This window comes from Thalassophryne amazonica, unplaced genomic scaffold (assembly GCF_902500255.1).
Source record: "Thalassophryne amazonica unplaced genomic scaffold, fThaAma1.1, whole genome shotgun sequence".
Taxonomy (NCBI): Eukaryota; Metazoa; Chordata; class Actinopteri; order Batrachoidiformes; family Batrachoididae; genus Thalassophryne; species Thalassophryne amazonica.
The window spans coordinates 132,937-146,719 of NW_022986269.1; the positions used below are offsets into that span (position 1 = coordinate 132,937).

Genomic DNA, 13,783 nt, shown 5'->3' on the forward strand with positions numbered 1-13,783 from the left:
TTTAGATCTTTGAGTTCATCTCATACAAAATGGGAGCAAAACCAAAAGTGTTGCGTTTATATTTTTGTTGAGTGTATATGACCACCACTAACTGTTAGGCGGGCGGCACGGTGGGTTAGTGGTTAGCACTGTTGCCTCACAGCGAGTAGGTCATGGGTTCAATTCCCGGGGCCTTTCTGTGTGGAGTTTGCATGTTCTCCCCGTGTTTGCGTGGGTTTCCTCCGGGTGCTCCAGTTTCCTCCCACATCCAAAGACATGCGGGTTAGGTGGATTGGAATCTGTAACAAAATTGTCCTTAGGTGTGTCTGTGTTTGTTTGTCTGTTTGTGGCCCTGCGACAGACTGGCGTCCTGTCCTGGGTGTATCCCGCCTCGCACCTTGTGACTGCTGGGATAGGCTCCAGCCCCCCGCGACCCTTGATTGGACTAAGCGGTGGAAGATGGATGGATAACTGTTCGGCTACACAGCAAGACACTTGGGCTGCTGTATCTTAAAGAGAAGACATTAAGTGTTCTAAATGTTTTACAGTCACGAAAATAATGTTGGGAAAGTGTAGGAACACGGACCCACAACAGGGGGCACAAATGAACGGACAATGGAGTAAGTCAAAATAACAACGCTTTACTGTTGTGAATGTGCACAACGAATACAACCAATCACAGCAATGGACAACAGTCAATTCACAAAAGTGTCGTGTGGGCAGGCTCGAAGATAGGAGACGCCTCTCCAAGGTAAGACCGGAACCACACGGCTTCCTCCGCCACAGGACCCCGGGAATACTGGAGCCGCCAAGTCCCGAACTCCCAGGTGGCCACTGCCTCCGCGTGTCGGACCTGGTACTGCTGGCGAGGAGCAAAGAACAGTTAGATGGGGGCGCGTATGCACCCAGGACTCCGAACAGCAGGAAAGGTACCTCCACCTCTCGTTGGAACAGTAATCCAAAAAACTAGCTCAATCCAAAAGATGCACTCTATTTGCTTTGATACGTTACCTCTCTGGTCGAAACGATATCTCGGCAAATGAGGTGGAGATGCCGTCCTGCTGATATACCTCCGTAGTGATTGGGATCAGCTGTCTCCGGTGATGGGTGACAGCTGTCATCCTGGCTGCTCCTGTAAGGCGGCAGCGCCCTCCGGTGCCTGGAGCCCGCACTCCAGGCAGGGCGCCCTCTAGTGGTGGTGGGCCAGCAGTACCTCCTCTTCAGCGGCCCACGCAACAAATAACTTAAGTCTGCTTCTTTTGCAATGCTGTTATCTTTTCCAAAGCCTAAGGTAGGGACATACCATTACACGTTTAACACCCCTATGCAGTCTTTACAGTTAGTTCAGTCCAATCAAACCCTGTGCGTCCAGATGGGACTTGTGCTACTAGCAAGTATAGGAGGAGTGGCCCGTGAGTGAAAAGATGGACAGAAAAAAGCCAGGTGGAGCTGAAAAAGCTGGATTAAGAAAGAAAGCTTTGGAGGAAGATGCTGCCAAGTGTGCAAAGCTCACAGATATTTTTCCAAGAAGACAGAGTGAAGAGGGAAATGGTAAATAGGGCCAGGCAGAACAGGCTACATGCCTACATTCCAGCTTCTTACAGACTTCACTGATGATATTTTCAATCGTTGTACTCGGCTCCAGCTCAAACTGTGCGACAAAAGCGCAGGGTTTAAAAGTTCAGAGCGCACGATTCATGTTCTCACACTGTACGGCCTGATGCTCTGATGCCATCTGACTGCTCACATTGTACGTTCAAAAACCACACATCGGGAAGCAAAACGTAACAGAAGCTTTTTTTCTTTTTCTTTTTTCTTTTTTTCCACTTTGTTGAAGCAGCGCTACAAGCCTCTACGCGCTGATTACATCGCGCAGTGTGCATGTGCAAACACCGGGAGAGCAAGTGATCTCATGTAAAGTCTTGTGTTTTTTTTTTTAAGTTCATTCTTATCGGCGCGCACAGTGAGTGGAATCAGGTGGAGGGAGACTTAATGTATATGCACGCGCACACACACACACACACACACACAGCAGACAGCAAGAATATTCACGAGAGGACTGTAAAAAGAAAACAGACATTCATAACAGGTTACACTGTTGTATAAATAAACTATATTTCATATGGAGTCTTACAGCTGTGCTCATCTGTCGTAAATCCTGTTGTTGTCTGCTGTGTGTGTGTGTGTGTGTGTGTGTGTGTGTGTGTGTGTGTGTGTGTGTGTGTGTGTGTGTGTGTGTGTGTGTGTGCGCGCGTGTGCGCATATAAGTTCAGTCTCCCACCACTTGATTCTACTCACTGTGCACCCTGATAGGCATGAACTTTAATATGATATTAGGTTACTGCGAGGGAACGCAATAAAAAACACAAGACTTTACATGAGATCACTTGCTCTCTCCAGTGTTTGCACATGCACACTGCGCGATGTAATCAGCGCGTAGACGCTTGTAGCGCTGCTTCAACAGCGCGGAACCCTAACGAGTCACGACGGCCGACCAAAATATCAAACAGGTTTGATTTTCATCCGACCATATGATTCCCTATCGGGAGGTGGTCGTGAGATGTTAAACGCGGCTCGTTACTCCATGTAGACTGCATGATGCAGGATGCACGATTAAGCTGAAACTCGGCGCGATCCAAAAAACTCTCGCACGAGTGAAAAATTGGCTGAAAAAGGGCCAAAACTCGCACAGTGTAAGCCCGCCTTAACTTTTTCTTTCTATTATAAGCCACCCAGTTTTCACAGTCAGCACATAAATGCTGGATTTAAATGCCACAGCAGAACTCTTATTATCTCTGTGCGCTGGCGGTTTGTGGGCCGATTGGATATGAAACTCCCAGGCTGAAAAAGTTTCCCAGCACACCCCTGCAGACAGCTGTCAACACTGGGGATGCAAGAGGCATGTATGAGGGCATCAAGAAGGCAACAGGCCCATCCACCTCCAAGTCTGCCTTTCTCAAGCCAAAGACAGGTGAAGTCATCACAGACCAGGGGCAGCAGCTGCAGTGCTGGGTCAAGTACTATCTTGAGCTGTATGCAACCCAAGGCCCCAGGCAGTGATGGTATCCCATCAGAAGTCTTAAAGAGTGGAAAACCTGTGCTGCTAAAACATCTGCACAATCTTTTCTGCCTCTGCTGGGAACAAGGACACATTCCCCAAGACGTGTGAGATGCGAGCATCGTCACCTTGTATAAGAATAAAGGAGACAGAAGTGACTGCAATAATTATTGAGGCATCTTCCTTCTCAGCACTGCTGGGAAGGCCTTCACCTGTGTTGCCTTAGCACATCTGCAGACCTTGGCCTCGCATGGAGGTCTACCGTGGACATGATCTTTTCAATATGCCAGCAGCAGGAGAAGTGTCAAGAGCAGCAAATGCTGCTCTACATCGCCTTCATTGGCCTGACCAAATCTTTCGACTTGGCCAGTTGAAGCAGACTCTTTGGGCTTCTGCAGAAGATCGGCTGTCTCCCAAAAATCCTCGCAGTGGTTTCTTCATTTGATGAGAACATGCACAGTACAGTTTGCTTCAATGGCGCAACATCAGAGGCCTTCCCAGTTTGCAGTGGCACCAACGGTCTTCAGAATCTTCTCCTCCATGCTCCTTCAGTACACCTTGAAGGATTGCAGTGAGGGAGTGTACAGTCACACCAGGGCTGACGGCAAGCTCTTCAACATCGCCTGACTTCCTGCCACGACCAATGTTGTGGAGGTACTCATCCAGGAGATGCTCTTTGCCGATGATGCAGCCTTGACATCACACGCTGAAGACAGTCTGCAGCAGCTTGTTAGTCACCTCTCTCATGCCTGCAAGGAGTTCAGACTGACCATTGGTCTGAAGAAGACAAACGTCATGGCGCAGGGCACAGTTGATGGGTACAGCATGGAAGTCATGCAGCACTTCACATACCTTGGGTCAACCATCTCTAACTCACTCTCCATTGATGCAGAGATGAACAGCAGGATTGCGAAGGCAGCAGCAGTTATGGCAAGGCTAAGCCACAGAGTCTGGAACAACTCCAGCCTCACTGAGAAGACAAAACTGCGCATCTACCAGACCTGCGTGCTCAGCACACTCTTCTATGGTAGCGAGGCATGGACCGCCTATGCCAGACAGGAGAAAAAGCTCAACAGCTACCATATGAGATGCCTTAAATGAATTCTGCACATCAAGCAATCAATCAATCAATTTTTTTATATAGCGCCAAATCACAACAAACAGTTGCCCCAAGGCGCTTTATATTGTAAGGCAAGGCCATACAATAATTATGTAAAACCCCAACGGTCAAAACGACCCCTGTGAGCAAGCACTTGGCTACAGTGGGAAGGAAAAACTCCCTTTTAACAGGAAGAAACCTCCAGCAGAACCAGGCTCAGGGAGGGGCAGTCTTCTGCTGGGACTGGTTGGGGCTGAGGGAGAGAACCAGGAAAAAGACATGCTGTGGAGGGGAGCAGAGATCGATCACTAATGATTAAATGCAGAGTGGTGCATACAGAGCAAAAAGAGAAAGAAACAGTGCATCATGGGAACCCCCCAGCAGTCTACGTCTATAGCAGCATAACTAAGGGATGGTTCAGGGTCACCTGATCCAGCCCTAACTATAAGCTTTAGCAAAAAGGAAAGTTTTAAGCCTAATCTTAAAAGTAGAGAGGGTGTCTGTCTCCCTGATCTGAATTGGGAGCTGGTTCCACAGGAGAGGAGCCTGAAAGCTGAAGGCTCTGCCTCCCATTCTACTCTTACAAACCCTAGGAACTACAAGTAAGCCTGCAGTCTGAGAGCGAAGCGCTCTATTGGGGTGATATGGTACTACGAGGTCCCTAAGATAAGATGGGACCTGATTATTCAAAACCTTATAAGTAAGAAGAAGAATTTTAAATTCTATTCTAGAATTAACAGGAAGCCAATGAAGAGAGGCCAATATGGGTGAGATATGCTCTCTCCTAGTCCCCGTCAGTACTCTAGCTGCAGCATTTTGAATTAACTGAAGGCTTTTTAGGGAACTTTTAGGACAACCTGATAATAATGAATTACAATAGTCCAGCCTAGAGGAAATAAATGCATGAATTAGTTTTTCAGCATCACTCTGAGACAAGACCTTTCTGATTTTAGAGATATTGCGTAAATGCAAAAAAGCAGTCCTACATATTTATTTAATATGCGCTTTGAATGACATATCCTGATCAAAAATGACTCCAAGATTTCTCACAGTATTACTAGAGGTCAGGGTAATGCCATCCAGAGTAAGGATCAGGTTAGACACCATGTTTCTAAGATTTGTGGGGCCAAGTACAATAACTTCAGTTTTTATCTGAATTTAAAAGCAGGAAATTAGAGGTCATCCATGTCTTTATGTCTGTAACACAATCCTGCAGTTTAGCTAATTGGTGTGTGTCCTCTGGCTTCATGGATAGATAAAGCTGGGTATCATCTGCGTAACAATGAAAATTTAAGCAATACCGTCTAATAATACTGCCTAAGGGAAGCATGTATAAAGTGAATAAAATTGGTCCTAACACAGAACCTTGTGGAACTCCATAATTAACTTTAGTCTGTGAAAAAGATTCCCCATTTACATGAACAAATTGTATTCTATTAGACAAATATGATTCAAACCACCGCAGTGCAGTGCCTTTAATACCTATGGCATGCTCTAATCTCTGTAATAAAATTTTATGGTCAACAGTATCAAAAGCAGATACATCAGATGGCAGGACAAGGTTTTTGGAACACACACCAACATGAGCAGCATGTTCACCATTCTTGGCGAATGCTGCATTCATTGGCTTGGCCACGTCAGGAGAATGGATACAGGCTGCATTCCTAAAGCTCTACAGTACAGTGAGCTGGCAGAGGGCACTCATTTGGCTTGTGGACCACGCTTGTGCTTCAAGGATATCTGCAAGAAGGACATGAAAATGTGCAGGATCAATTCCAACACATCGGAGCAGTGTGAGGACCATGTAGCCTTGTGCCTTACTGTCAGAACAGGTGCACAGAGGGCTGAGCAGGACAGGAACCAAGGCCTTTCTGAGCAACAAGCTAGGAGGAAGGAGCAACAGCGGCAGCCTCAGCAGGCATCACAGAACACGTGCAACAAATGTAGCAGAGATTGTCACTTGCGCATTGGACTGATAAGTTATTCACGCAGGTGCAGATAGAAACAAAAGACAAAAATTACCTGTATATTTGTATTGTCAACTGTGTTGGTAGCATGGCCCAAGCAGAGGGTCGTCTCTTTCAGTCTGGTCTGCTTGAGGTTTCTGCCTCAAATCATCAGAGGGAGTTTTTCCTTTCCACTGTTGCCTGTGTGCTTGCTCCAGGGGTTGGTAAGGTTAGACCTTACTTGTGTGAAGCGCCTTGAGACAGCTTTGTTGTGATTTGGCACTGTATAAATGAAATAAATTGAAATTGAATTGGAAAAGTGAAAAAAACAAACAAACAAAAAAGCAAAAAAACAGTCTTTCTTTGTGTCGAGGTGGTTTCTTTGCAGCCCCCTGTCTTTCTTTGCATTAAGGTGGTTTTCTTCTCAGCCCTCTGTCTTTCTTTTTGTGGAGATAGTTTTTTCTCAGCCCTCTGAGGCGGTTTCTTCTGGCCCTTCTGGCTTTTCTTAGGTTGACGGGGTGCCTTCTCTACCCTTCAGATTTCTTTGTCATGATGTGGTTTCTTCTCAGCCCTCTGTCTTTCATTGGGTTGACAGGGTTCCTTCTCTGTCCTCCAGATTTCTTGGTCTCGATGTGGCTTATTGTCAGACCTCTCTTTCTTTGTGTCGAGGCAGTTTCTTCTCAGGCCTCTGGCTTTTGTTGGATTGACAGGGTTCCTTCTCTGCCCTCTCTTTCTTTGGTTGAGGTGGTTTCTTCTTGGCCCTCTGTCTTTTTTGTGTCAAGGCAGTTTCTTCTTGGGCCTCTGGCTTTTGTTGGATTGACAGGGTTCCTTCACTGCCCTTCGGATTTCTTAGGCTTGTTGTGATTTCTTCTCGGCCCTCAGTCTTTCTTTGTGTCAAGGTGGTTTCTTCTTGGCCCTCTGGCTTTTGTTTGGTTGACTGTTCCCTCTCTGCCCTCCGGATTTCTTGGTCTTGATGTGGCTTCTTCTCAGACCTCTGTCTTTCTTTGTGTCAAGGCAGTTTCTTCTCGGGCCTCTGGCATTCGTTGGGTTGACAGGGTTCCTTCTCTGCCCTCCGGATTTCTTGATCTCGATGTGGCTTCTTCTCAGACCTCTTTCTCAAAGCTCTGTCTTTTCTTTGTCAGGGTGGTTTCTTTTCAACCCTCTGTCTTTCTTTGTGTCGAGGTGGTTTCTTTTCAGCCCTCTGTCTTTCTTTGGGTCGAAGTGGTTTCTTCTCGGCCCTCTGTCTTTTTTGTGTCAAGGCGGTTTCTTCTTGGGCCTCTGGCTTTTGTTGGGTTGACAGGGTTCCTTCACTGCCCTTCCGATTTCTTAGGCTTGTTGTGATTTCCTCTCGGCCCACTGTCTTTCTTTGTGTCAAGGTGGTTTCTTCTTGGGTCTCTGGCTTTCGTTGGGTTAACAGTGTTCCTTCTCTGCCCTCTGGATTTCTTGGTCTCGATTTGGCTTCTTCTCAGACCTCTTTCTTTGTGTCAAAGTGTTTTTTCTCAATGCTATGTCTTTTCTTTGTGTCAAGGTAGTTTCTTTTCAACCCTCTGTCTTTTTTGTGTCAAGGTGGTTTCTTCTCAATGCTCTGTCTTTCTTTGTGTCGAGGTGGTTTCTTCTCAACCCTTTGTCTTTCTTTGTGTTGAGGTGTTTTTTTTCAACCCTTTGTCTTTCTTTGTGTTGAGGTGGTTTCTTCTCAACCCTCTGTCTTTCTTTGTGTCGAGGTGGTTTCTTCTCAACCCTCTGTCTTTCTTTGTGTTGGGGTGGTTTCTTCTCAGCCCTCTGTCTTTCTTTGTGTCGAGGTGGTTTCCTCTCAACCCTGTGTCTTTCTTTGTGTCGAGGTGGTTTCTTCTCAGCCCTCTGTCTTTCTTTGTGTCGAGGTGGTTTCTTCTCAGCCCTCTGTCTTTCTTTGTGTCGAGGTGGTTTCTTCTCAGCCGTCTGTCTTTCTTTGTGTCGAGGTGGTTTCTTCTCGGCCCTGAGTCTTTCTTTGTGTCAAGGAGGTTTCTTCTCGGGCCTCTGGCTTTTGTTGGGTTGACAGGGTTCCTTCACTGCCCTTCAGATTTCTTAGGCTTGTTGTGATTTCTTCTCGGCCCTCTGTCTTTCTTTGTGTCAAGGTGGTTTCTTCTTGGCTCTCTGGCTTTCATTGGGTTGACAGTGTTCCTTCTCTGCCCTCCGGATTTCTTGGTCTCGATGTGGCTTCTTCTCAGACCTCTGTCTTTCTTTGTGTCAAAGCGGCTTCTTCTCAGACCTCTGTCTTTCTTTGTGTCAAAGCAGTTTCTTCTTGGGCCTCTGGCATTCGTTGGGTTGACAGGGTTCCTTCTCTGCCCTCCAGATTTCTTGGTCTCGATGCAGCTTCTTCTCAGACCTCTTTCTTTGTGTCAAAGTGGTTTTTCTCAAAGCTCTGTCTTTTCTTTGTGTCAAGGTGTTGTTTTTTTTCAACCCTCTGTCTTGCTTTGTGTCAAAGTGTTTTTTTCAATGCTATGTCTTTTTTTTGTGTCATGGTGGTTTCTTTTCAACGCTATGTCTTTTTTGTGTCAAGGTGGTTTCTTCTCAATGCTCTGTCTTTCTTTGTGTCAAGATGGTTTCTTTTCAACTCTGTCTTTGTGTCGGGATGGTTTCTTTTCAACCCTTTGTCTTTCTTTGTGTCGAGGTGTTTTCTTTTCAACCCTTTGTCTTTCTTTGTGTCAAGGTGGTTTCTTTTCAACCCTTTGTCTTTCTTTGTGTCAAGGTGGTTTCTTCTCAACCCTCTGTCTTTCTTTGTGTCAAAGTGGTTTCTTCTCAACCCTCTGTCTTTCTTTGTGTCAAAGTGGTTTCTTCTCAACCCTCTGTCTTTCTTTGTGTCAAGGTGGTTTCTTCTCAACCCTCTGTCTTTCTTTGTGTTGAGGTGGTTTCCTCTCGGCCCCGAGTCTTTCTTTGTGTCTAGGTGGTTTCCTCTCGGCCCAGAGTCTTTCTTTGTATCGGTGGTTTCTTCTCAGTCCTTGGTCTTTCTTTGTGTCGAGGTGGTTTCTTCTCAGCCCTCTGGCTTTCATGGGGTTAACAGGATTCCTTCTCTGCCCTGCAGATTTCTTGGTCTCAGTGTGGTTTCTTCTCTGCCCTCTGGATTTCTTGGACTGGATGTGGCTTCTTCTTCGCCCTCTGTCTTACTTTGTGTCGAGGTGGTTTCTTCAGCCCTCTGGCTTTCGTTGTGTTGACAGGGTTGGACTACCCTTCTGTCAATTTTTTAATATCACACAAACAACTCATAGAAGTGATGCACAACTGTGCATTGTGTGAATGTAGTTGCGTGGAGACAAGACATTGATGAACAAAAATTGCTGATATTAAATTCTCTGTTTTGTCCAACCTTACCCACCAAACTCCTTCCAACAGCTACGGCGGTCCTGGTGACAGCGAGCACTGAGGTCGACAAAACAGGCGCTTCATATTACGGCGAGCAGACACTGCATTACCTGGCTGTAAATGGAGAGAGCGCTGTGGTTCAGCTTCGTAAGTACTCATAGTTGTTTGTGGATGTCTTATTATTTGTTGGGGTTTAATTCTTTTTGGACTTTTGATTTTTTTTTTTCCATTTTGTACTGCTGCAGACAAATTAAAAGGCAAAACAAATTTAGAAAGGAACATAGCAAAGAGCAGCTCAAAAACCACCTCAGCGGTGTCGTCTGTCCCCAAGAATCCCAAAACACCAACCCCTAGCTTGCCAACTCCAACCCCAGCAACTTTAGCGCCTTATGGAGGTGGAGAAGACAAAATACAATGGTGTACACATCAAACGATCTTAAAATTTGAAACTGCTGTAACTTTAGCCATCACAGGCCGAACTTGACCCTGCCCAACAACTTTGCCCAGATAGGTTACTGTAGCCTTAGCAAAGTCACATTTAGCCAAATTCAAAGTGAGATTCCCATGGGCTAAGCGATCAAACAATGCCCGCAGCCACTTTAGGTGGTCAACCCAGATGTCACTGTACACCACTACATCATCTAAGTAGACTGCGCAACCTTTAATAACATTCACAACACGATTCATCATCCTTTGAAATGTTGGTGGAGCATTTCTTAGGCCAAAACCCATAACTGTATACAAAAATAAACTGGAAGGAGTGATGAACGCAGATATTTCCTGTGCTCTCTGGGTTAAAGACACTTGTCAATACCCTTTAAGAAGATCAAGCTTACTCACGAATAGTGCGCTTCTCACCTGGTCAACACAGTCCTCAACGCAGGGAATGAATGAATGAAAAAATGAAGATGAAGTGAATCAGGTTTTGTTACTGCATTAACTTTAAGTCTGTGCACATTCATGGAAACTTGTCAGATGTCTGCACAATCAAACAGGGAGACACCCAATTAGAAGCAGAGGGAACAGGCAGATTATTATCAAGCATATATTCCACCTCGTTATCAATGACCTTCTGCTTTTCACCTGAGACACGGAAAAATCTTTGCCAGATTGTTTTTGAATCACCCACATCTATATCATGTTCAATCAGATTGGTCCGAGTCTGTGTATCCCCAAACAAAGATTGCTAATCATTAATTAACTCTGCCAATTGTCCAGTTCTTTCATGAGGAAAATGGTCAAATAAGGATTTCAGCTTTTCCAAAGTTTCAGAAGTTTTCTAACGACCACAAAGTACAGCTTCATCTGGCATGACAACCCCCCCCCCCACGAAAAGTTGACTGAGGTACTCCACAGGCAGTCAAAACTGCAGAATTAGACTGACATTGTAAAGACTCTCTGACAAAATAGGGTTTCAGGAGGTTAATATGGCAAAGCTGACAAGTTTTTTTTCCTGTCTAGAGTTGCAATGAGATAGTTAAGATCTGAAAGCTGCTTCACAACAGTATTCACCTTATTCAGCCCCGTCCACTTTTACAGCAGAGGCATTTCCGTTTTGACTTAGGACTTCCAGTGAGCGGTGTTTTCAATATAAAACAATGGAAGATATTCCATGGGTAGAAACAAAAACCATTTTGAAAAGCTCAAAGGGATCGACTCTGGCTCAGCCACGGGTCATAACAGAGTGGGAAGATGACATGAAAAAGTGGCCCTCGATTATTTTTAACTACTTTGTATTGTGACTCGGCGTGGACGGTTTGGCTATGAGGAACTACGAGCTTCGTGCGGCGCAGCACCACGCAGCTTGTATAAAAGCAGAATCAAGTCAAAATACTACCCGACAAGAAGGACCATCGTAATGCCAAGATTGCGTAATGTTAATACATGTATGGTGTTATTTCATGCAGTGTTTGGTTGTATCAAACGCCAGAAAATGAAAAAATTAGATAGCAGCTAACACTACAAACACAGCTTACCCGTTTGTCTCACTAGCATCCGCCATGGCTTCTTCAACATTGTAGTCCAGTCATTTCTCTGGGTAAAGATCCAGTGGTGTGGGTTTTTTCTCCATAAAATTAAAAGAACAGACATCGGGACGTTTGGGTGGATTTTTCAAATTTAGTCTTTCAATGGAGGGGGGAACAAGTTAAATGCTGGTCCACACCACTCAGATCTCTCCTTTCCATTTTCAAAGCATCGTTCTGAAAGCAATAGTTTCCTTTTCTTCCAGTTGTGGTGGCGCCAACGAACTGAACAATTAATGCTGCTCATGTTTGGACACTTCTAGCGTACTGTGTTCCCACATAGCTAATCATCAGATGCAGTGACAAACCGGAAGTTCTTTGACAAAATAGAGCTGCCCACCCTGGCTTCCTGAATAAGGACCATGAAATTTTGCTTGGATTGGAGACCCAACAATTGGCAACAAAGCCAAAACTTGATCCTCGTCACTGAACTGCTGCTTCTCAGATTGTCTGTCATACAAAGTTTTCATTTAGTGCTGAGTGTTTGCCACTTTCTGTTTAGCCAACTTTCCTGCCATGTAGAAGCCAAAACTATTTACATACAACCCCAATTCCAATGAAGTTGGGATGTTGTGTGAAATGTAAATAAAAACAGAATACAATGTCCTCAGTTCCCAAACGCTTATTGAGTGTTGTTAGAAGGAAAGGTGATGTAACACAGTGGTAAACATACCACTGTCCCAGCTTTTTAGAAACATGTTGCAGGCATCCATTTCAAAATGAGCAGATATTTGCACAAAAACAATAAAGTTTATCAGTTTGAACATTAAATATCTTGTCTTTGTGGTGTATTCAATTGAATATAGGTTGAAGAGGATTTGAAAATCATTGGATTCTGTTATTTACATTTTACACAACGGCCCAACTTCATTGGAATTGGGGTTGTAGTCCAACAAATTAGCAGGAGGTTCATCTGAGGCCCACTTATCACGAAGTACCACCAACGGACCCCGTATCTTATGACCAAAGATCAGATCATTTGGACTGAAACCAGTACTCCTGACAAACTTCTCTTGCTGCCAGAAGTAACCATGGCAGACCTTCTTCCCAATCCCCACACAACTCTGCGCAATAAGAGCGCAACAGGGACTTCAATGTCTGATGGAACCTCTCCAGAGCTCCTTGGCTCTGTGTGTGATACGCCGAGGCCTGATTGTGCTTCATGTTAAGTTGTTTTAGGACTTGGGCAAAGAGGTGTGAAGAAAAATTTGACCCCTGGTCACTTTAGATGATTTTAGGAATACCAAATATGGCTATAAACTGAGTTAATACCTTAACAATAGACTTCACAGTAATATTGTGTAATGCAGCAGGGTAACAAGTAACCAGACACATAACAGTTAGCAGATACTGAGAACCAGATTTTGATTTAGGCAAAGGCCCAACACAATCAGTTATCAAATGTTCAAAAGGATTTTCAGTTTTTGTTTATTGGATGAAGTAGCGCTGGTCTAATAGACTGGTTTGGTTTGCTCCTTACTTGACACTGATGACAAGTTTTGATATAAGCTGTAATGTCACACTTTAAACGAGGCCAGAAAAAATAACGGAGAATATGATTGTATGTTTTGTTAACTACTAAATGGCCTGTTTGATCATGTGAGGAAGAAAACACTTTATTTCTGTCAGAATCTGCATGATGTTTTTTGTACTGTTGCTCATTTTGGTCTGCCTGCCTGTGTACTGACCACTGCTAACGTCTCAAGTAAACACCTTAAAACTACAGAGCTGTGGTTCTGCATCCTGCATTTGTGTCCAGCCTGCTTTGCCAGTCAAACCTGATAATTTCTAAATTTAGTAGGAACCACAATTTGAAAAACTGGACTTCCCAGGAGATCAATTCCTTGAGGAATCCGTTTCCTAACCACTACCTCATCCTGAAGAAAATACCCAGATACTGAACTTTTTGCCTCTGTGGTGGGCTGCACTTTGTCAAACAGTGCACTCAAGGATGCATCTGCTCTCTACTCAGTGACCGATTGCTGCTGAGAGATTAAAAGTGACTTAGGGAAGGACAAATTAAGTTCAAAATCATACGGATCATTAACAGTGTCAGACTTAGCCTTAGCCCTGGTGACGGTGCCGTAAACACCTCTGGAAAGTCCCGCTCACAGTCGTTTGGATTCTTGATTCGAGCTCAAACTTTAACAGGACAATCAGAAGCCGAAACTCTATCACCAGCTAAATCCTTACCCAAAATGACATTCACGCCCTCTACTGGTACAGCTGGACGTACTGCAGGGTGAACACCTCCTTCAACAAGACCACGTCAGAAAAACTTGTGCAAAGATGCACTCAGCGGAACCAAACTGACACTTCTAGCAATGACACAGTCACCTGT

The 13,783-nt window shown here is 44.8% G+C and overlaps 1 protein-coding gene across 2 annotated transcripts in view; it reads left to right on the forward strand.

The window, feature by feature from the left end:
- eif2a (eukaryotic translation initiation factor 2A) overlaps positions 1–13,783 on the forward strand; it is a 121,792-nt gene that overhangs the window by 51,741 nt on the left and 56,268 nt on the right. For both annotated transcript variants that reach the window (XM_034165456.1, XM_034165457.1), the window contains exon 9: positions 9,449–9,565. In XM_034165456.1, the coding sequence (XP_034021347.1) occupies positions 9,449–9,565 (117 nt within the window). The remainder of the gene's footprint in view (positions 1–9,448; positions 9,566–13,783) is intronic.